Source organism: Nerophis ophidion, linkage group LG09 (genome assembly GCF_033978795.1).
Source record: "Nerophis ophidion isolate RoL-2023_Sa linkage group LG09, RoL_Noph_v1.0, whole genome shotgun sequence".
Lineage (NCBI taxonomy): Eukaryota > Metazoa > Chordata > Actinopteri > Syngnathiformes > Syngnathidae > Nerophis > Nerophis ophidion.
Window position 1 is genome coordinate 47890332 of NC_084619.1, and position 21466 is coordinate 47911797.

Genomic DNA, 21466 nt, shown 5'->3' on the forward strand with positions numbered 1-21466 from the left:
GCTATACAAGCCAAATATTTTTAAAAGTATTTCCGTGAGAGCCATATAATTTCTTTTTTTTAACACTGAATACAACTATACGGGTGCATTTTTAAGAAAGACCAACATTTTTAGAGTATAATAAGTATTTTATTCTTTATAATAACATTGTTATTCTGAAGCTAACCAACAATAAATAAAACACTTCTTAAGATTAATTCCACTTCTTGAACAGGTGCGGTAGAACCGGATGGATGGATGAAAATGCATGAGAATGCTTTGTATTTTGAACGTTATTTTTGACACTGTGATTACCAGCGGAATTATTCATTACTTATCGTGTTAAGCAATGTCAGCTAAGATTTATCTGAGAGCCAGGTGCAGTCATCAAAAGAGCCACATCTGGCTCTAGAGCCATAGGTTCCCTACCCCTGAACTATAGGAAAAATTTGACCTCTGTAATTGCAAACAAAGGCTACTCTACCAAATATTAATGTTGGTGTTCAAATACTTATTTTCAGCTTTATCACACAAATACATTGTTAAAAAATCATAGATTGTGATTTCTGGATTTTTCTTTTTAGGTTATCTCTTATACAGTGGACATGCACTTACCGTGAAAATTTCTGACCCATCCATGATTTGTAAGTGGGAGAACTTGCAAAATAGCAGGGTGTTCAAATATGTATTTTCTTCACTATATATATATATATATATATATATATATATATATATATATACGCACACGCGCACAGACACACACACACGGGTGTAGATTCTAGCAAGTTGTGTTGTGTGAAAAACAGTTGTAGATGGCAGTTTCTTCTTCGCGTAGTTCGTAGTTTATTCTTCTACCAAACCATGATGAATGATTACAAAAACTATCTCAGCCGTTAACTCCACTGCTGCCGGGTTTTTTGTGTAATGGTGGGACTACAGGGTTGTACGTTACACCGATACTAAACTACTATATATAGGACAAGCGGTTGAAATGGATGGATGGATGGATGGACTACTACCTTTGGAAAATACCGGTTATTATTTTACATGGCTGTTCAAACAACTACTGATTTTTGAAACTTATTAGCTCAGTCAAAACCTCCTGTATAGCGTAAACTAATGCAAGTGAATTGACTGAATTTAATAACAAATACCCACTATTTCATTCGTGTTTTATCTTAAACATTGTGTGTTTTATCTGCTACTTGTCTTTTCTGTGTACTTTTAGCCTTATTATTTTCGGTATTTACTAATGATTGTATTTGTCTTAAAGCACAGATCAAAATTGGAAATAATGAAGCATTTAATACAATGTAAATGAGGCTTTCTATTTTAATGTAACCTAATTTTAGATTATGGCAGGCTTTATCTAATATGTAAAACAATTAATAATAAATAAACTGTTCTTTGAGAGCAATAAGAAAAGCCCATGTGTTTAATGTGTATTTAATTTCAATCTTTTAAAATTGTTCTTTGCGTGCAATAAGAAACATGTTTAATCATTTGTTTTATTATGAATGTTCTGTTACAAGGAAGCCAATAGGGAAATGTTCTGTGGTCCTTTATTTTGAAAAGTGTCAAACAGTATTGAAATACATAATGTACATTTTGGTACAAAAATATTGGTGCCGGGACAACGAGGTGGGACATATGTGCAAACGTAACTATGTAGTTGCTTACGTGCCCGAACGTGACGTAGCAAGTGATGTCCCATATCTTAGGGAAGATTACAAAGCTCTACTCCTTGTTGCTTCATTTTGAGGGTGTAGTGGTGAGAGCCAGTGGTAAGTGAGGGGGTGTAATGGGACTGAGCCTTAATCTATCCATCCATCCATTTTCTACTGCTTGTCCTTTTCTGGGTCGCGACTAGTTCTTGATAGTCCTTTTGTTTTCACAGGCCTTCCGGGTGTCCGTTTTCAGCCGACGCAGCTAGCTTTTTGCATGCTCATCATTTTTAGTCCCTCACGAATGTACTAGCCCACAAGGCTGGAATTCCTGTTCAAAAGAAACAGAGTAACTGCATCCTTTTTTTTCCTGTTTTAAAATCAAATGTCAAACCTTTATAATAGGCATAAAGTCCATACCGTATTTCATTAAGTACCGTAAAAAAAATTAGATTAAATCAAATTTTGCAGATTATTACTTTCTTGCATAAATTTAATTAGCTTTAAAAAACACAATTTCACACCAATACATTTTAGTGTCAGAATATCATACACACTAAAATTTGTATTTTTACTTGACTGTACATGTAATCTATTTGCTAGAGACTTGGTACGGAAGGAATAAGGTATAAAAGTAAGTATTCATCATTGTATCTGTGTCTTATCTATATTAATGTTATTTATTAGTTGAATAGAGTCGGGCAGGATGTTTTACAAGCAGGATGTATTATTGTGAAGTTGGTTCGATTTGCTTTGGAGAGCTTGAAGAATGTAATGTATGACATGATGGTGGGAGTCAAAGTTTGATACAAAAAAGGATTGTTTTAGATAAGTACCTGTTAAATAGTTGTTCTCTTTTTAATATTGTTTAATTTAATTATTGTATTTAATCTATTTGTCTATTTCAAGTGTATTTCATGTGTTTTGTGTACAGTGTGAATGACTTGGGGGTTAATGTGTGTACATTTAAGTAAAATATCTGATTTACACTATAGAACTTGGCTTACATCAATGTCTTTAAATTGAACGCATTCATAATCCGAGGACTACCTTCAATCTCCTGTCCATCCAACAACAACAACAACAACGACGACGACCAACATTTTAGACAAATTAAATAAGTAGGCAATCACCACTCCAACTCTACTTCAGTTTGGGGGTCCTGGCCTGGAATACAGTGAAACACACTGCCCTTAACGCCTCCGCCGAGAATTGAACGGCATGCGCTCATATCCTACACAGAACTCAAAGGCTCATGACAATTTATTAAAAGACAACATAGCGACAAGTACTCAGAAGCATAAACCAGCTGGAGTCACAGCAAAAGGATGCAGACCTCTGAGTTAGCATGCACATGATGATGTTACAGTTTTACAGCAAACAAAGACCAGACAACAAAGCGGGCATGGTGGCTGTTAAAGAATGCACACTTTGGAGATAATGCCCCGTGTGTCTTTTCACTGCCTCCTGCTTTGTCTTCCAGTTTGCTTCAAGCACCTTAATTTTACCGCTGTGCAATCCCTCTGCCCAAAAACAGCAGCTGATGACAGTATTCACTGAATACAAACAGACATTAGGGATGATTGTACCTCCTTTTTCTACATTTATGTTTTTCAGGTGGAAGCTTGGCTTGTGTGTGCAGAAGCAGCCCTCACAGCAGGGAGAGGGGAGGGGGAAACCGTAATCGTGAGCAATGTTTCCCCCACCCTGCTTTCTTCTTCCCACATAACCCCCCTTCTCCCCATCCGCCTTCATTGCCACAGCCATCAGGAGCCATTCCCACTCTCTCTCTCCATCATTCTGCTTGGTTATGCAATGCACAGTCTTCCCACGGTGTCTCGCTGGTGTTGAGGAGCCACCGTAACATTGCAGTCACTGGCGGTGGGTGAAGATCCCTACTGCCATTCTGATTATCTGGCTCTGCGACTACCTCCTCACAGTCATCTAATCCATGGAATATTTTGACTTTTTGTGCTCCTCTGGAATATGGTCAACCAGACCTGCGTAATTCAGGGACATACTTGGAGGAGGCTCGATGGCATAAAGACACGTGCAGGGAAATCGACACGCCTCGCAGACATAATGATGCATCAGTTGGGGTTGGATGCTTCCAGACTGAGCAGGAGACTTTATTGAGAAGCCCTAATTGCACGGTTTCCTACAGGAATCCGACGCAGGCAAGATGGAAGCGGCAGAACAAGCGCGGTGTGTAAATCTATCAACAATATGAGGAGGGAGTTTGGATGATTGTGTAGAAGAGTTGAGACAAGAGAAGAAAGATCAAGTGAGACAAACATGGGTTCATCCTTATTTCTTAAACCATGGCACAACTACTGATACTAAAACTATATTTTGGAATAATCCCAACAAGGGAGGGTCTGATTGCAGGGACATTAGACTGGTGGCGCTATGAACTGAAAGAAACAACATGCTTTTCCCTGAAGTACAGTGACACTGTCGCCTTTTTTTCCTCCCCTTATTGTTGACCAATCACTGAGATTACATTGAGAGACTGTCTCCCTTCTCCTGTAATAAAGCCAATGTGTTTTTAAGAGGACGTAAACAGCATGGTGAAAAACAATGTTTTTCATCCTTCTCTTAAGATAAGACTCTTCTTTTAAATCATGCTTTATTGACTTCAAATGCCATATATGATTCACAAGTGAACGCTTGGGGTTTAAAAGGAAAGGATTGTAGAAAGCTTTTCATTCACAAATACACCCAACACCGTTTTTTTGGAAACATTTTTCTATTAGGAAATACAGAAGACAATCTTCGTCTTTTCTTTCATGAGGAAGACGTGACGGATGCTCAACAACTACATTGAGTACCTGAGATGTTTAATCATTTACAGCACATGAAAATGAGTGGGCGGATGTGAAAGGCTCTAATGGCAGCATTTAATCATGCTTCTTTTGACAGGCACGACTGCTACTAAGCATAACCACTGGTGATTTAACAGTTTCATCTCAAATAATCCGAGGTTGGTGCTGAGCAATGGCTGGTATAAAGCCTGCTGTGGTCAGGGATCTTAGCTACTACTTGTGGTAAGCCCCAAGTACGGGTGTGTAAATTTTGCATTGTTTGGTGAAAGGATCGTTATCCAACAACTGTTTTTAATATGGTAAAATTATCAGGGTGATCTGCTCACTTTCAACCTAATTAATTTGTCTTCGTTATAATATTGAGATTTTAATTTCTTCTTCTTTCCCCCCAGATACGAATCATCTTGACAGATTAGGTGACCTGCAGCATTATGGGCACCACAGTGGTAACCCTTGATGATGTGCGAGCACTGGAGCTCAAGGAGGAGCAAGAGGAGTCTATCTTGGCCATGCTTGGCATTGTTGGCACTTTCCTCAACCTGTTTGTCATTGTTTTTGTGTATATCTACACCACATTGTAGTGGACAAGCAGACGACAACCGCATCCACGTAAGACAAGGAGGAGGACTAGAAATTGGAGATCAACACTTGATGGACAAGTTTGACATGGACCTCATCCTCAGTGAGTGAAGGGACAAAATGGACAGGAAGTGTCCAAGTGATGATATGAACAAAAAAATAAATCACAGTAGTGAGCTGGAAAGATAACAAAGGGCTGGGTAAAGCAGCATGGACAATCTACTGCTAGACCATGATCAACATGAGCAAGAACCCAACCAGGACCAATCAACTGCCACTCTAAATCCTTTTAATATTTGCTGAGATTTCCTAATAACATATCAAACATGGTTTTAGGTGTTTTATAAATAAATATGGATTGAAAATGTTTTTGACATCAATTCAGTTGTTTATACATGTCAAATACAGTGGCAACTAGGTTTTTGTAGACCATGCCAGTATGACACTACACCGGGTTCAGTTGACAAAATATATTTGCAGCATATTCGTAGAACACTTGAGATCTGCCATATAGACGACCTTTCACTAGCTTTTTGCAGCCGGCCTTTAAAACCAGCAGGTAGCTACTGCAGTTTAAACAAGGCTATTTATGTCTGACAAAAATGACCAAAATCAAATGTCCACTGGAGAGAACGCTGGTTCTCAGGAATGTACAAAAAATAACAATGTCGGAAGATATGAGGCCCACCCTGGTCCTTACCTTTCTATATATGTGACCCCAAAAATAGCCCTGATATATTGCCAACACATTACATGTAAAAACTAAACCGTTTGCCCAAATATCATTCTGCAGAATGTAGTATCGAAACAGCTGACTCAGACTAGCTTCTTTTTAAATTGACTATGACTGCAAAATAATCCACTTTTGGGTCCAACAAAGGTTGTGAGTGAAAGAACTTTGATAGAGAAGGTGGGGGACACTGTTGAATACATGAAGGAACTGATAAACTAGTTCAGATCTGTAAAGGGAGATGAAACTTTGAGTTGGCAAACCTTCATAGTTTAAAGAGTAACTGGAAAGAGAAGTGGACCAAAATCCCTTGTGAAGCTACAAGACTTGCCAACAAGGCTTTCTCTACCAAATACTTAGTCACATTTTGCTTGGGGATGAAATATCTATTGTGCTCAATAAAATACAAATATAACTATTTATATTTATTTCAATGTATTCTTATTTTGTCATTTTAATTGTCAATCCACCTATTTGACTGTTTTACAGCCATTGACAGGTACAGCTATTCATTTCCGAATTCTATAACAAATGTCTACTGCAGAGGACACTGGGTCTAAGGAATATACAAAATAAGAACAATACTGAAGGGTCCTGGTCCTTTGTTTTTTTGAAAAGTTAAAGGCCTACTGAAACCCACTACTACCGACCACGCAGTCTGATAGTTTATATATCAATGATGAAATCTTAACATTGCAACACATCCCAATACGGCCGGTTTAGTTTACTAAATTACAATTTTAAATTTCCCGCAGTTTCTTGTTGAAAACGTCGCGGAATGATGACGCGTATAATGAAGTGTGTTTGTGACGTTATTGGTTGGAGGGGACATATTAGCTCAGCACCACTTACGGCTAAAAGTCGTCTCTTTTCATCGCATAGTTACACAGTAATTTGGACATCTGTGATGCTGAATCTTTTGCAATTTGTTCAATTAATAATGGAGACTATAAAGAACAATGCTGTTGGTGGAAAGCGGTGTATTGCAGCTGTTTTATAGCACCGAGACACAGCCGGTGATTGTTTGCTGTGAAGCTTTAACACACAGCGGTCAAGCGAACATGTTTCTCTACGTCAACCAGCATGTTTTTGGATGGGAAAACTGTGATATTAAGTCGGCTCTTACCGGAGATTTCAGTGGATTATGCGTCCTCCTGCAGTAATTGTCAAAAAAGGCAGCTGTGAGCTTGGCTCCTCGGCTTCTCTCTGAGACACTGGCGTGTTCACCGTAGCCATCCGACTTTGAGGTATGTCTTTACAATCTCATTAAAACACTAATAAAACAATAAGCAGATAAGGGATCTCCCAGAATTATCCTAGTGAATGTGTCTAATTACATCTGAAACGCTCACACTGCCGCCGCCCGGAGCTGTCGCTTTTTATTTATTTATTTTTTTTTTTCTAGTCGTTCACTATCAATATCCTCATCCACAAATCTTTCATCCTTGCTTGAATTAATGGGGAAATGGTCGCTTTCTCGGTCCGAATTGCTCTTACCGCTGGTGGATCACATTATAAACAATGTGAGGATGTGATGTCACGCGCACATACTTCCGGTACAGGCAAGGCTTTTTTATTAGCGACCAAAAGTTGCGAACTTTATCGTCGATGTTCTCTACTAAATGCTTTCAGCAAAAATATGGCAATATTGCGAAATGATCAAGTATGACACATAGAATGGACCTGCTATCCCCGTTTAAATAAGAAAATCTCATTTCAGTAGGCCTTTAAGTTTACTAACCCTAAAGTATAGCAAGGTGCAAGACTGACAGGCCTCAGGAGCTCTTGAGCAAGGCAGAGGTGTTCATCCAGCGTGATGTAAAGAGAAAAGCTAAAGGTATTCCGGTTAGTTAAAGTAATACAATGACTTTGTGAAACCAATAAACGTAATTCGTTTTTAAATATCAACTTTTTAAAAAAAATATTTTTTATGTGGCTGATCTATCATTGTTTTTCTGATGAATATATGATTAATTATTTCCATTTCTGGCAATTCAGTGAGGACATTCAACTACAATTTTGGTCTATGGCATCGTTTCAGTCCTCAAATGTCACGTGATTGGTGATCTTTTCTTCCAGATGTGGTCAAATTATTTTCAAAACAGTTATTCAATATTTGTCAATATGGGTGTTTTTTTTGCAATTTTTCAATAAAATATTGCCAATAATCTTGTTTGTGAAACAACAATCTTGATCATGTTTAATATGAGCCATTGTAATGTCTAGCACAGGAGTGTACAGCAGCACCACAAGTAGGGAATTTCGCCCCATACCGCTATATATTGGGGAATGGCAAAAATCTCGTTTGAAAGATAGTAACTCTTTGGTCTAGTTTTGTAGACGTGTCATCATATGATTTTGAGTAAGTATTAATTTGGAAAGCCACCTTTTGGCAGGCCAAACATAACTCAAGAGGGCTACATTTACCGACAGGCACCACTTTAATAACCCCTGGTCTAGTATTTTATTTTAGTATACTTTTTACTGTACACATGATCACAATGTTGTTTTCAGATCATTTTAATAACTTTGATACTGACCTTGTTTAAGCATTTTTGTTTATCTTTCTTCAAAAATTAGCGGGGTCTGATATCAGCAAAAAAACATGTTTGGATTATATGTGCATGCAAGTAAGATGTTTGATATAATCTTTGATATAGTAGCAGTCCTGCAGCGTGTTTACTTGCGCAAGGCATTCAACCAAGCACACAAAGTTGGTATTTTCTTGTATTTTAGTCAAGTGATTTACAAAAGGTAAAAATGATGGATGAAAGACTATTTACTATGCATGCACACAATAGCACAAAGCTGGAAATACAAAAGTGTTTCTGATTGTAAACTACTGCGGTCTAAAACAGCACATTTTTCATTAATAACAAGTATCAAATAATAAGTTGCATATTACTTACACATACATAGTATCCAAGGCAGAAGTGTATTAAATAGCATCCAGTAAACAAATGTGTCCACATAATTCAACTTACTGTGTCATGAGCTTAACTTAATTATTGTTGCAAAAAATAACCTCCCCAGCAATAGTCTATTCCAGACGGTTAATAGTAAATGGGTTAATGTCTTAATACCCAACATTGTTTTGTGTTTGGTTCATTTCACTTTATCAAACCACAAAGTATGAATGATTCCTGCTGATATCGTATCTGATCAATATTGGTTTTAGACAATATTAAATACTCAAGGAAGGTATCGTACTAACACTGCCACTCGTCTTCTTTGATTGTTCTTTCTGTTCATGTAGCTATGTTTATATTGTTGCAGAAAATCGAAACTTGATATAATTTTTGTACTGCAGTTAATGGTCCAAGTAGACACAGTGCATCCGGAAAGTATTCACAGCGCTTCCTTTTTCCACATTTTGTCACATTATAGCATCATTCAAAAATGGAATAGTTCATTTTTGTCCTCGAAATTGTACACAAAAGGCCACTTTTTTGTGTGCATCCATCCATCCATCCATCTTCTACCGCTTGTCCCGTTCGGAGTCGCGGGGGGTCGCTGGAGCCTATCTCAGCTGCATTCGGGTGGAAGACGGGGTACACCCTGAACAAGTTGCCACCTCATCACAGGGACAACACAGATAGACAGACAACATTCAAAGTCTCACACTAGGGTCAATTTTAAGTGTTGCCAATCAATCTATCCCGAGGTGCATGTCCTTGGAGGTGGAAGGAAGCCGGAGTATCCGGAGGGGAACCCACGTAGTTACGGGGAGAACATGCAAACTCCATACAAAAAGATCCCGAGCCCGGGATTGAACTCAGGACTACTCAGGACCTTGGTATAGTGAAGCACATGCACTAACCCCTGTTCCACAGTTGCTCTGTAAATTTCTTAGAAACAACCAATCAATCAATGTTTATTTATATAGCCCTAAATCACAAGTGCCTAAAAATCTAAAACTAAAAAATCAACTGTATGTAAGTATTCACAGTCTTTGCCACTAAGCTCAAAAGTGACCTCAGGGGCATCTTGTTTAAAATGAGCATCCTTGAGATGTACTATACAGCATAATTGGAGCCCACCTGTGCTGAATTCAGTTGCTTGGACATGATTTGGAAAAGTATGCACTTGACAGTCAGTGGAGAGCTGAGCACAAACCAAGAATCAAGTTGAAGGAATTGTCTGTAGACGTCTGAGACAGGATTGTCTCAAGGCACAAATCTGGGAAAGGGTACGAAAAAATATTAGCACAGTGGCCTTCACCATCCATAAATAGAATTTGGAACTACCTGGACTGTCCGTCTAAACTGAGCAATTGGGAAAAAAAGGCCCGAGTCAGGGAGGTGACCAAAAACCTGTCAGAGCTACAACATTCCTCTGTGGAGAGAGAAGAACCTTCCAAAAGGACGACCACATCTGCAGAAAACCACCAATCAGACCTGTTGTTATAATGGCCAGAGAGAAACCGTTTATTCCTAAAAGTTTTCCAACAATGCACCTAAAAAAAATCTAACCATGAAAAACAAAATTCCCTAGCCTGATGAGACAAAGATTGAACTCTTTGGCATGAATGCTAGGCATCATGTTTGGAAGAAACCAGGCACCGCTCATCACCAGGCCAATACCATCCCTACAGTGAAGCATGGGGATGTCAGCACCATGCTGTGGGGTGTTTTTCAGTGGCAAGAACTGGGAGACTAGTTAGGATAGAGGGAATGACGAATGCAGCAATGTACAGAGATATCCTGGATTATGAAGACCTGCGCCAATGCGCTCTAGGACTTAAAGACTGGGGTGACGGTTCTTCTTTCAGCAGGATAATGACCCTAAGCACATAGCCAAATTATCAAAGGAATAGCTTCAGGACATCTCTGAAAATGTCCTTGAGTGGCCCAGCCAAAGCCTACACTTGAATCTGATTGAACATCCCTGGAGAGATCTGAAAATGGCTTCACACAAACACTTCCCATCCAACTTGATGGAGCTTGAGAGGTGCTGCAAAGAGGAATGGGCAAAGATAAATGGGCGAAACTGCCCAAAAGGGAAAGTGTTTAAAGCTTGTGACGTCATATTCAAAAAGAGTTGAGGCTGTAATTGCTGCCAAAGTTAAATCAACAAAGTATTGAGCAAGGGCTGTGAATACCTAAGTATACATGTATACATACAGGTACATGTGATATATTTAGAGGTTTATTTAATGAATGTCAAAAAGCTCTAACAAAAACGTTTTCACATAGCCACTATTGGGTATTGTGTGTAGAATTTTGAGGAGAAAATTCAATTTATTCCACTTTGGAATAAGGTTGTAACATATAATACAGAAAAGTGAAGCACTGTGAATACTTTCCAGATGCACTGTATGTTGCATTTTCTTTAACTCCTTTAAAATTCACACTTTCTTGAAGACAGTGCATTGTCAGAAACTCAGTAGACCTTTGTTCCTTACAGTTCACTTCAACAACGCTGGTTTGGCTTTCTCGGTGTGGCATTTTCTGTTCTTCTGTGCAGCGCAGTCCGCATTTTAATTTTTTCAAACACCCACTTCCACCTACTTTTATTGCACCTGTTGCTCTACTGAGGCAACAACCCACTACATCTTGTTCTGCCCTTCTGTTCCCCTCCACTGCCCTGGCGTGACACCGGTGTGTAATTCAGAGGCCAGTCACAATCACATTACTTGCTTCGCTTCAACTCATCCATTTAACACTTTATTTGTCATTACGATCCTTTTCTTCAATCTACTTGGGAGCTAACACGACTTCCACCGATCCATCACTTAGCATGACATTTTCCTCCTTCAGCTCTATTATGGAGATCTGTTAATATTATGGTTGCAATGGTACTGGTAACGGGACAGTCTGTAATTTAGTTTGTGGGCCACGTTTTATTTTTGGTCCAATTTTAGGGGGTTTATTCCTCCCAAAGTTCTTTATTTTTATTGTCAAGCAAAAACTGCATTAGTAAATATCAGTGGTGTACTGAATTCTAAGACATTTTTATTTTAAGTTAACAGATGATAAACACTTTTAAATGGTAAATTGCCACTTATAACTTATTTGTGTACACCAGTTCTTCTCACCAGAGTTTTGGCAAACAGCAAACGATGACCTAATGTGCAAATTTTTGGTTTTTGTTTAACAGTCTTTTTTAATAGCTTATATTGATGAACATACATTAAAGTGCAGTTTGAACTTGAGGTGGTGTAAAATATTGTGTGACAACAAAAAAACGTTTAATGATAACTTTTTTGTTCAATAGTTTATTCATAAAGTTATTGGGTCCTGCAAATCTTATAGGAGGGCAACATTTTCGTTTGATACTTGCAACTAGGGCTGGGCCATATGGCAACAAAAATGTATCGCAATTTATGTTTTCATATCATTCCATCTTGATTAATATCACAATTTCTATTGAAGTCGAATTGTACCGTGCAGGATTATAAAGAGTTTATTTGCAGTATCTTGTAACAGACATGTTTGATCAAGGAAATTAATACGATGACAACTGTCAATTTGTTCAGATCTATGATTATTGGTAACTAGATGTGCAATCTTACAGGTAACCAACGCCACGGTGCATACCTTGGTTTTAGGGCGGCGGTCAAGCTTCTTTTACAGTATGTTTTGGGGGAGAATAACATTTTATCCTCTCAGAGTTCTTTTGTTATTTTGCTTGTCATCACACACTTCATTCTGCAGTAAACTATCGATTGGGTAGTGAAACTACACATGTACTATAACTATAAGACTTTTATTTTAAGTTAATATTTACTAAACACTTTCAAATAGTAAATTATTATATGTATTCGTATTCTTTGATCAATTGTATACATCAGTGCTTCTCACCTTTGGTTTTGCAAACAGCAAACGGTGACCCAGATTGTATAATTTTCTTAAACTCAAATACTGGAGCTTACATTTAATGAAAATACATCGAAATGCAGTTTGAATTGGAAGTACTGTAAAACAATGTGTAGCAACACATAGAACATACACAGGATCACAATACATAAAGGCAGATTGTTCCGTGCAGGATTATACGAAGCGTTGTTTCTTCCCTACGGTTTACTACTGCGGTACATTCTTCCACTTCTACTGAGGTATTTCTGGCATGTTTTACAGAGGAATTATGCTAACAGCTGATCACCGTGATCGAACTCATATAAATCACAATCACTGATTACGATTACATAATCGCCCAGGCCTACGAGCAACACAATGTGAGCTCCAGCAGTGAGACATTTTCTCTAGCTTAGTCCATTTGAATGATGTTGAATTCTTCCAAATGTTGTCTTTGCTAGTGCTGGTCGTATTTTTTGTTTTCCTCTTTGCTCCGCTCACAACATTGTGAGAGGGCCGAGGCACAACAGTGTTTTGACATTACATAGTGACGTGACGTGCACACACAAAATGTTCGGTACAGAAAGGGGTATTGTCCTGTGCAGAACGGATCGTGCAGCCCGGTATTTCAGCGAATACCATTGCATCCCTAGTGAATATCTGTCTTTTTAATGTCATCAAGCTCTGTCCGGTTTCTCACTAAAATGCATGTTGATTTCTTATCTTAATTCAGCGATCTGTTTTTGCTCCTTTTCCCTTTTCTGTAGTACTTAATACTCTTGTCTCACCTCCACTCAGGCACACAGATCATTAACCTTACAGTTATTCAAATTATTTCATAAAACCCTTTATTTCCTCCTAACAGCTCTTTGTACATCATCGGAGGAGGAGGGCTCTCTGTTTTTCATTACAACAAGCTCTCTTCCATGAATACATAAATTCCATGAATCCTCCCCACAAACAAAGTAGCTGGACTTGGCTAATGACAACATGAATACATGGACTTGTAATTCAAAAACAACCATCTTAACCCAAGTGAACAAAAACAACTATCTTAACCCAAGTGAAAATGAAGAATACAGAGTAGCATCTAGCATCTGCACTAGGTGAGTAGCAAAATGCTGCGAGAATGGACTGTGTAGCATTTCATTGAACTGGACAATACTTCCATAAATTTTAAGAATCTTACCAGAGTCGTTACGTAGGTAGGAAGACATAGCAGGGATAAGACAGGACTGGCTCAGTAACTCCTGCAGCACTGCTGGAAGTGCTGAGCTGTTGTGGGTTCTGCTCTCTGATGAAGATGCACCAGAACTGTGGAAGCTACTGGAACCTGCTGGATTAATGTAGCTGGCCAAGACCTAGAAAACAAAACAACATCCATGTAATATGAGACGCCAGAAACAAAATGAGACGATACTATGCAAGATGATGTAAAATCTACACACCCCTATAAATCCTAGCTTTATAGAATAGTATATATAAAGATGAAATTAAATCTTTACACGTAAGTAGAAAAACACTTTAATCCCGCTACGTAAAATAATAAATAATATTGTTTAAATGTGCACACCCTTGTGTTGCGGTTCTTGTGTTACGACACTCCCACATATGATATATGTAGAAAAATTCATTTATTGTACGTATGTGCATGTGTCCTGATAGGCAGATTGAATAATACGAAAGTGGTAAGGCTGAAATTTACTCTTGCATCTTGATTTGTTTTTAGCTCGTCAGAGGGGGCTGGTGCATGACTTGCAAATCTCTTCCAAAACACTAAAGGGCAGTGTCTCCAGTGTCTCGTTGACTAGTTTTTTATGTTTGTGTGAGCAATGACAACCTTTGTGAAGATGGACTGTGCAACCCCTGAATGAGTTGTGACAGAGGACAGGCAAATTTGCAATGCTATTCGGCTGTTTATGACATGGGACTAGGGAGAGCTTTGTAAATGAAAATAAATAAAACTGTTGAATAACTATTGTAATAAACTGTTGGCGTTAATGTTTATGTTCATGTGTTACTGATGTTCAGAGTTCTCATATTCAGAGGAGTAAGTGTTTGAGAGAGAAAAAGACGTGTGTGCACAAGAAAGAATGTGTGAATTGAACCCGTTAGCACAAGATTGGCAATAAAAGTTAAAAAGAGCGTCATAATTTGTAAGGCTTCTTCTGGACGCAACAACACAAAAAGCTGAAAAACTACATTAGTTAACTACTTTAAGAGCACAGCGAAATATTAGGGTACATGATATCAGTTTTCATGCAAATGATTAATCACTGTTGCGTTAGCAATAATTTGTGCATTTCAAGCTCAGGGATCCTCGACAAAAGCTGACCAATGACAGCTCTGCGGTTTGCGTCGTCACTGATGGGAAGTTAAGACTTTTTGGCGGGTGCACATCAGTGTCTGTGGGAAGGTGCGCAGGGGGAGGAGCAAGACGGCATCACTTATGCAAGCTACGTGATGCAACAATATAGTTCAGCCTATACTCTTGGAAAGATAGACTGCGAGGTAATATTGACTTGCATGCATTGACTAAAAGTGGTGATGATGCGCTGAAAACACAGAAGTACATTTTTCTTAAGTTTTGTTTCGTAGTTCCATTAACACTGACACTGCAAAAACTCCTTCATTCTGCACTCCATACAGCTGTACAATCACTCTACGTACGGTCGTAGATAATACTGGTTTATTACTATACTATGCTTAACGTTACCACACCTTTCTTTGTTTATAGTGTATATTTAAGTTCCATTTACTTATAATGTATTGTATTTTTTACTTTTCCCATTCTTTTGCAGTTATTACTATTATATAGTATCTATTTTGTATTATTATTACTGTCTTTTACATTTTGTTTATTATTTCTTCCTTTCTTAGTGCCCTTGAGATTGTTTTAGTTATTTTTTCCTCTTGTAAATGAGCTATTGTGTCAAACAATTTCCCTTGGGGATAGATAAAGTTGGTCCAAGTCTAAAACAAAAGCATGAAAACTGAACCGATACCATTGAACTGATGCTGCACTGCAGCAAAATGCTGCAAAAATGAGCACAGAACAACAAAGGATGAGGTATTACAGTACATGTTAACAATGCAACAATATGATCCTAATAAGGCATGGTGTCATTGTGAGCTCTACTTGATCAAGCAAGGTACTATCGAAACCTTGATCACCATGTGGCCATTTCTTGTGCACTCACTTGTAAGAGACACGTGACGTGCTCTTCTTCAAGCCTCTGTTTGGTGAGAGCCTGCTCAACATCCCATCCTGAAGCTGTGGATCCAGTGCCAAAACCAGTTCCTTTAGCCCAGTACAGCTGCTGCTCCTCGCTTGTCCCTCCGCCATGACAGCTTGACATCTGTGGCTATTAAGACAGATGCATGAAATTGTAAGAAAAATTGTAAGAATATTAGATACGGAAATTCAACAGGCATTAATTAGAACAGCTACCTCAGCCATCTTATCATATAAACTGCCTGGGCTTTAAACCTGAGTCTGCTGACTGAGAGGTGAGAGCGCTAGGCTACAACGGCATGCAGCTTCCTAAAATTGTTTGTACCTTGGAGTATAAAAAACTCCAACATTGTAGATAAATATATCAAAAATCTAATAGTGATTGATCAAAAATCTAACCTCCACAGTTGCATTAAGCAAAATTTTATAATGGAACAGACTACTAAACCATTTTCAATGTTCTCCCTAAAATAATGATAGTAAAAACACTGAAAATGATTGCTGTTATTCTGTGGTTGAAGCCAGAGTTTGTACCTCAGAGACATTGCTGTTTGCATTGGGGTTTCGGGGGGCATGGTGGCTGAGAGCTGATAGGCAGGCCAAAATAAGGTGTATGGCACCAATCTCCAAAGCCATGCGACGTAGCAGCACACCATCATCAGTGGTCAGAGGAGTACTGCTGAACAGAGCTCGCAGGACGTGAAAGGGCAGCGTAGGCAACACATTGGCTGACGGAGATTGCAGGATATGACCTGAAGGATATAAAAACATGCATTTAAATGTACTCAGCAAGAGGGGTTACGTGTCTGGGTTTGAGTACAAGTTCAAGGTTTCTAGTAGTTTAGTCACATTATTTCAAATGAATGTTCAAGCTACAGTGGAACCCTTTAAGTCAACATCCTGACAAGTCAACATTTGAATTTAAATGTACCTGAATCGATATCTGTACTCAAAATTATCAATTTTCGTACTCAACAGTGGCAATTTTCAGGACTTTTGTGTGTGTTAAGTTTTGTTTTTGATAAAATATATTTTTTTTTTATTGCAACATTTAAAAATTAGCTGATTATGCTAACAGCTGTCCAGCTGTTACATTTTTTTTCATTATCACATTTCCTAGTCTCACTTTCAGGTATGACTTTGAATTGCAATTGCAGTTGCCAGTCCAAGATGTTAGATGGCAGTATGGTATAGTTTATGGTAGTATGGCCAACTAAAAAAATGGCGCCATGTTACCCTACCAAAGATGTGTGCGACTGTGCCCACATTTTGGCACACTGGTGTTCAGTAGAGAATATGAAGTGATTTTTGGTCCAGAACATATTTTGCTTCATTCATGATTTTATGTTTTTATATGAGATTTCCAGTTAATTTTATCATCAGTTATTGCACTCAAAATGTAGTTTGTTTTACTCTTTCAATGTCTACTTAGTTTATTTGTCTCTCTTTTGCTGTTACTGAATTGCTTTATTTTAGTTTTACAGAAATTCAGAGATCGGTGTAATCGGCTCTCCAGTGTTTGCGAACTTTCCCTTCCCATACTTGTCTTCTTTCCGGGGTGTGGAAAAGCACTGTAAAAATGTTTCGCAATTCTCGCGGGAGGAGCAGCCGCATGCTGCACAACAGGGCATTTTTACACGTCGAAAAACTAACAAGGAAGCGCCAGACATACGCCGCAAACACAAAGTCATGTGAGTGCCTTTTTATCAATTGAGGAGATCACCTAAAACAGGGTTGGCCATACTCTATTTAGAGTGCGGTGGTCAGTTTGGACAGGTTTTGCTGTCAGTTGCGCCCTACAAAGTGTTAATATTGTACTTATTAAGCACTAGCTGTTTGATTCTAACGTGCATTTTAGTTGTAGTTTAATTGACAAATTTGAAGGTGTTGAAATTACAATGTAAAATCGCTAATGCTAATCAGTAGCATGCCATTAGTATAGCCAACGTATATCAGCATAAATAGAGTATATTTTTGGAAAAGTTGTGCCTTACTCAACTTGAGCATTCTTTAAGGCAATTTCTTGGTTGGCATTTAAAATTGCAACATTACTGCTGGAGTGATCGTCAAGTGGCGAAGTGCGCCATGTCCCAGATACCAAAACATGGCACCGTTAAATTTATAACGGGATTCGGTCATTTCCAAAAAAGTAACAGATTCGGTTCAAGTCCCCAAGACCAGCACATTGCTTCTCGAATAGTGGCGCAAACCCCATGGAAGGATGTGAGAGAAATAGATTAAACTAAAGTAACGTGCCTTTATTCACGCTTGAGCGATACACAAGTCTCCAGCTAGGTGGCATTGTCTATCAAGCTGCCTAGTAGAGAAAGTGCACAGGAACAATGGTACACCAAGTTGGTGGAGGGTTAAAGTTGAATAAGGTGTTTTGGATGGGGCGAAAAAATGTCCTGTACCACAAGAGAGCAATGACGTCAAAAAATTGATGATCACTGATGTAGAACAAGTCATCAAGTTTTGGGCCCGCCATGTTTGTTATGAGTGAAAAGTAATGATGATACTTTCGCAAACAAGTCAAGTCTTTTGAACGGCACCTCTAATTAAAGTGTGAGAACCGATTTCCATGTTTGGTACACACCGCATCTGGGGTAGTATAATTAAGCATTCACATTTTTAAAATGTCCCAATATTTTTTTCTCATTTAATAACATACACTGTATACTGTATTTGTTCTATATTGTGAACCAGCTCTTTCATTGTATCCCATTGGGTTGAGTTTTTTCTTGCGCTGATGTGGGATCTGAGCCGAGGATGTCGTTGTGCCTTGTGCAGCACTTTGAGACACTCGTGATTTAGGGCTATATAAGTAAACTTTAATTGATTCATTGATTGAGCTCTTGTGCTCCCCAATGTTTTTTAGATGAGGGGAAATGCCAAATGGTGATGTAATTATCATAGCATGGGGATATGGCACTATGGATTAATTACAATAAAAACACAAATGAAATTATCAATATTTAGTATGTACCAGTATATGATGGTGTTAAATTGAATTATTCTGCTTCAAATCTTATAACTGCTACCAGCAATAGCTTTTTATGATTGGGGCAGGCGTGGTTCAGTTGGTAGCGCGCCCATCCCTGCTCGTTGAGGGTTCCAAGTTAGAGCTCTGCTTGCGCCATCTTAGTCACTGCCATTGTGTCCCTGGGCAAGATACTTTACATACCTGCTCCCAGTGCCACCCACACTGGTTAAAATGTAACTTAGATAATAGGTTGCAAAATGTAAAGCGCTTTGAGCCACTAGAGAAAAGCTCTATATAAATATAACTCACTTCCTTTCGAACAAGTTACTTAATAAAAATTAAGAAATATAAAAACGAGTCCGTCTTTTGAACGTCCCTGTGAAAGTAAGGACTCCCCAAGAACAGACTCCCTACCAATAGCAATAAATCCCATCTCTACTAAAAAGTGCTTGCTTATGTCGATGTACATAGACCGCTTATGCCGCCATAAAATGTGAGAGCCAAATGGGTGATTGCTATAAAAAATGGGTCAATTTATGAGGACATGTGTTTGACGTCGTTCCATATTTTGCAACAGCAGATTTGTGGTAATGTATAAGTGGAACTTTCACTTGTCTTCAGAGCTTGGCATTGAACCAAGGACCTGCTCTTCTTTCACGGTACACGTTTTTTTTATCGGCCTTTCTACTACTATAAACTCTGTAAAAATCCATCCACTTTCTATCTCGCTTCTACTCATAAGGGTTCCTTCCGTAAACAAAAAAAATGTCTTTCTTTTTTTATGTCCGAGGTACACATGCTGAAAATAATGATCACTTGCTCACGTTGTCTTTACTTTAGTAAGCAATAGATAGTTTTTGTTATGTCGACAACTGCTTATTTCAACATGAGTCAGCCAGTACGAGGGCTGTAGACTTAAAGGGGTATCCTTGCATAAGAAAGAAAGTAAGTATCTCAAAAAGACAAGGTTGTACAATACAAAATATGGAGGTTGTACAAATTGATAGTGACAAAGTATATGTCAAATGATTCCAACTTACTGCCCTCGCCATCATCCGTGACACCAAGTACCAGGCGTAGCAGACACTGAGCATGTTTCCTCTCCTTCAGCAGGACTTCGGCGTAGCCTGGAAGGCGCAGAAACAGGCCGAACGCTGCCAAGGAATGCGCGGGGATCGGTGACATTGTTTGCACTGAGGAGGACGATGAAGACGAAGTTTGCGACTGCTGCTTGTTGATGGGTGGCGGCTCAGTGGCGATGGACTCGGGCGCCTCGTACACTAGCTCTCCAGACTGCTCAATGGTGACCCACTCAAACTGATCCGTGTCCTTTGGCTTTTCCTGCGTTGCAGGTGGCACAACTGGGGCACTGACCTGTGGCAAAGCATTGGAGAAAATGAAGAAGGGAGTTCACTGTTTGGTATATTTTGCAATAGAGATAGAGCAATAGAAAGATGCAGCTCTAAATCATGCGATTGCTCCTCTGCATGGAACTGAGAGCAGAACGACAAGTTACAGCGTAAATAAAATAAGCTTTGTTGAATAAAGGCATAATGTAATAGAATGTTCAAAATAAATATTCTCAAATTACACTTATGGTGTTGTGCTACATAGAAAACTAAAATAAAATTGCTTTCTCTGACCCTATGTGTTGTCTGTCAACCAGTCTAATTTAAGTAACAGTTCACGGTCATGAATTTGTGAGAAATCTCACCTGCTGAATGACATCAGGATAGAGCATAGGCAGCCTCTCTGCAATCAGAGCCAGGCCGCCCATTCCGGCAAACACCTGAAGTGGTGATTGGATGGGGTGTGTCTCGAGTAGCGTCTCATCAGTTGACGCATCAAGACATTCGTCACATGGTAACATGGGCTCGTCGTCTGTGCAGCTGTTCAGCATGTCAGAATGATCAACTACAAGGAGAGAAAGGAGAGAATCTGTTGAATTGTGATTTACTGTTCATACCCAATTTTCATGAAATCACTGGTTGCTCACGTCTGTGCCAAGCTAAATTGAGCTTGGTGCCTACATGTCAGCACTGCATTTCACTGCTCAATCTTTATATATATTGTTACAAGTTATATTTGTTATTATTAGCAATTATTTTCAAGTTACCTATGAAAAAAATTAATGTATTCATGATTAAATATTTTCATCGTTTGACAGCCTTAATACAAAATTACTTTTTGTAAAAAATAAAAAAAAATCTTGCATTTGAAATACAGTAATCGCAGTACGGCGTATTTTTCAAGTGTATGCAGCAACCTACTACCGGCAGCTTTCATGTGCTCTTCTTTTTATGTCGTCTACAAAAATGGAACACCCTGTTAGCTCTTTGTCCACATTAGCTTAGGCTCTAAACATAGTCTGTCCTTAAAGGCCTACTGAAACCCACTACTACCGATCACGCAGTCTGATAGTTTATATATCAATAATGAAATATTAACATTGCAACACATGCCAATACGGCCTTTTTAATTTACTAAATTGCAATTTTGAATTTCCCACGAAGTGTCCTGTTGAAAATGTCGCGGAATGCTGACGTGTACGCGTGGCGTCACGGACTGTTAGGAAATATTAGCTTTTTCGCACACACACAGCTAAAAGTCGTCTGCTTTAATCGCATAATTACACAGTATTTTGGACATCTGTGTTGCTGAATCTTTTGCAATT

General features: G+C 38.7%; 1 protein-coding gene across 3 annotated transcripts in view; it reads right to left on the bottom strand.

Annotated features, from left to right (window-relative positions):
* Positions 1 to 21466, bottom strand: part of birc6 (baculoviral IAP repeat containing 6) — a 191471-nt gene that overhangs the window by 48236 nt on the left and 121769 nt on the right. For all 3 annotated transcript variants that reach the window (XM_061911095.1, XM_061911094.1, XM_061911093.1), the window contains 5 exons: positions 20507 to 20706; positions 19833 to 20166; positions 16344 to 16561; positions 15775 to 15939; positions 13764 to 13935 (listed from right to left, as the gene is read on the bottom strand). In XM_061911095.1, the coding sequence (XP_061767079.1) occupies positions 13764 to 13935; positions 15775 to 15939; positions 16344 to 16561; positions 19833 to 20166; positions 20507 to 20706 (1089 nt within the window). The remainder of the gene's footprint in view (positions 1 to 13763; positions 13936 to 15774; positions 15940 to 16343; positions 16562 to 19832; positions 20167 to 20506; positions 20707 to 21466) is intronic.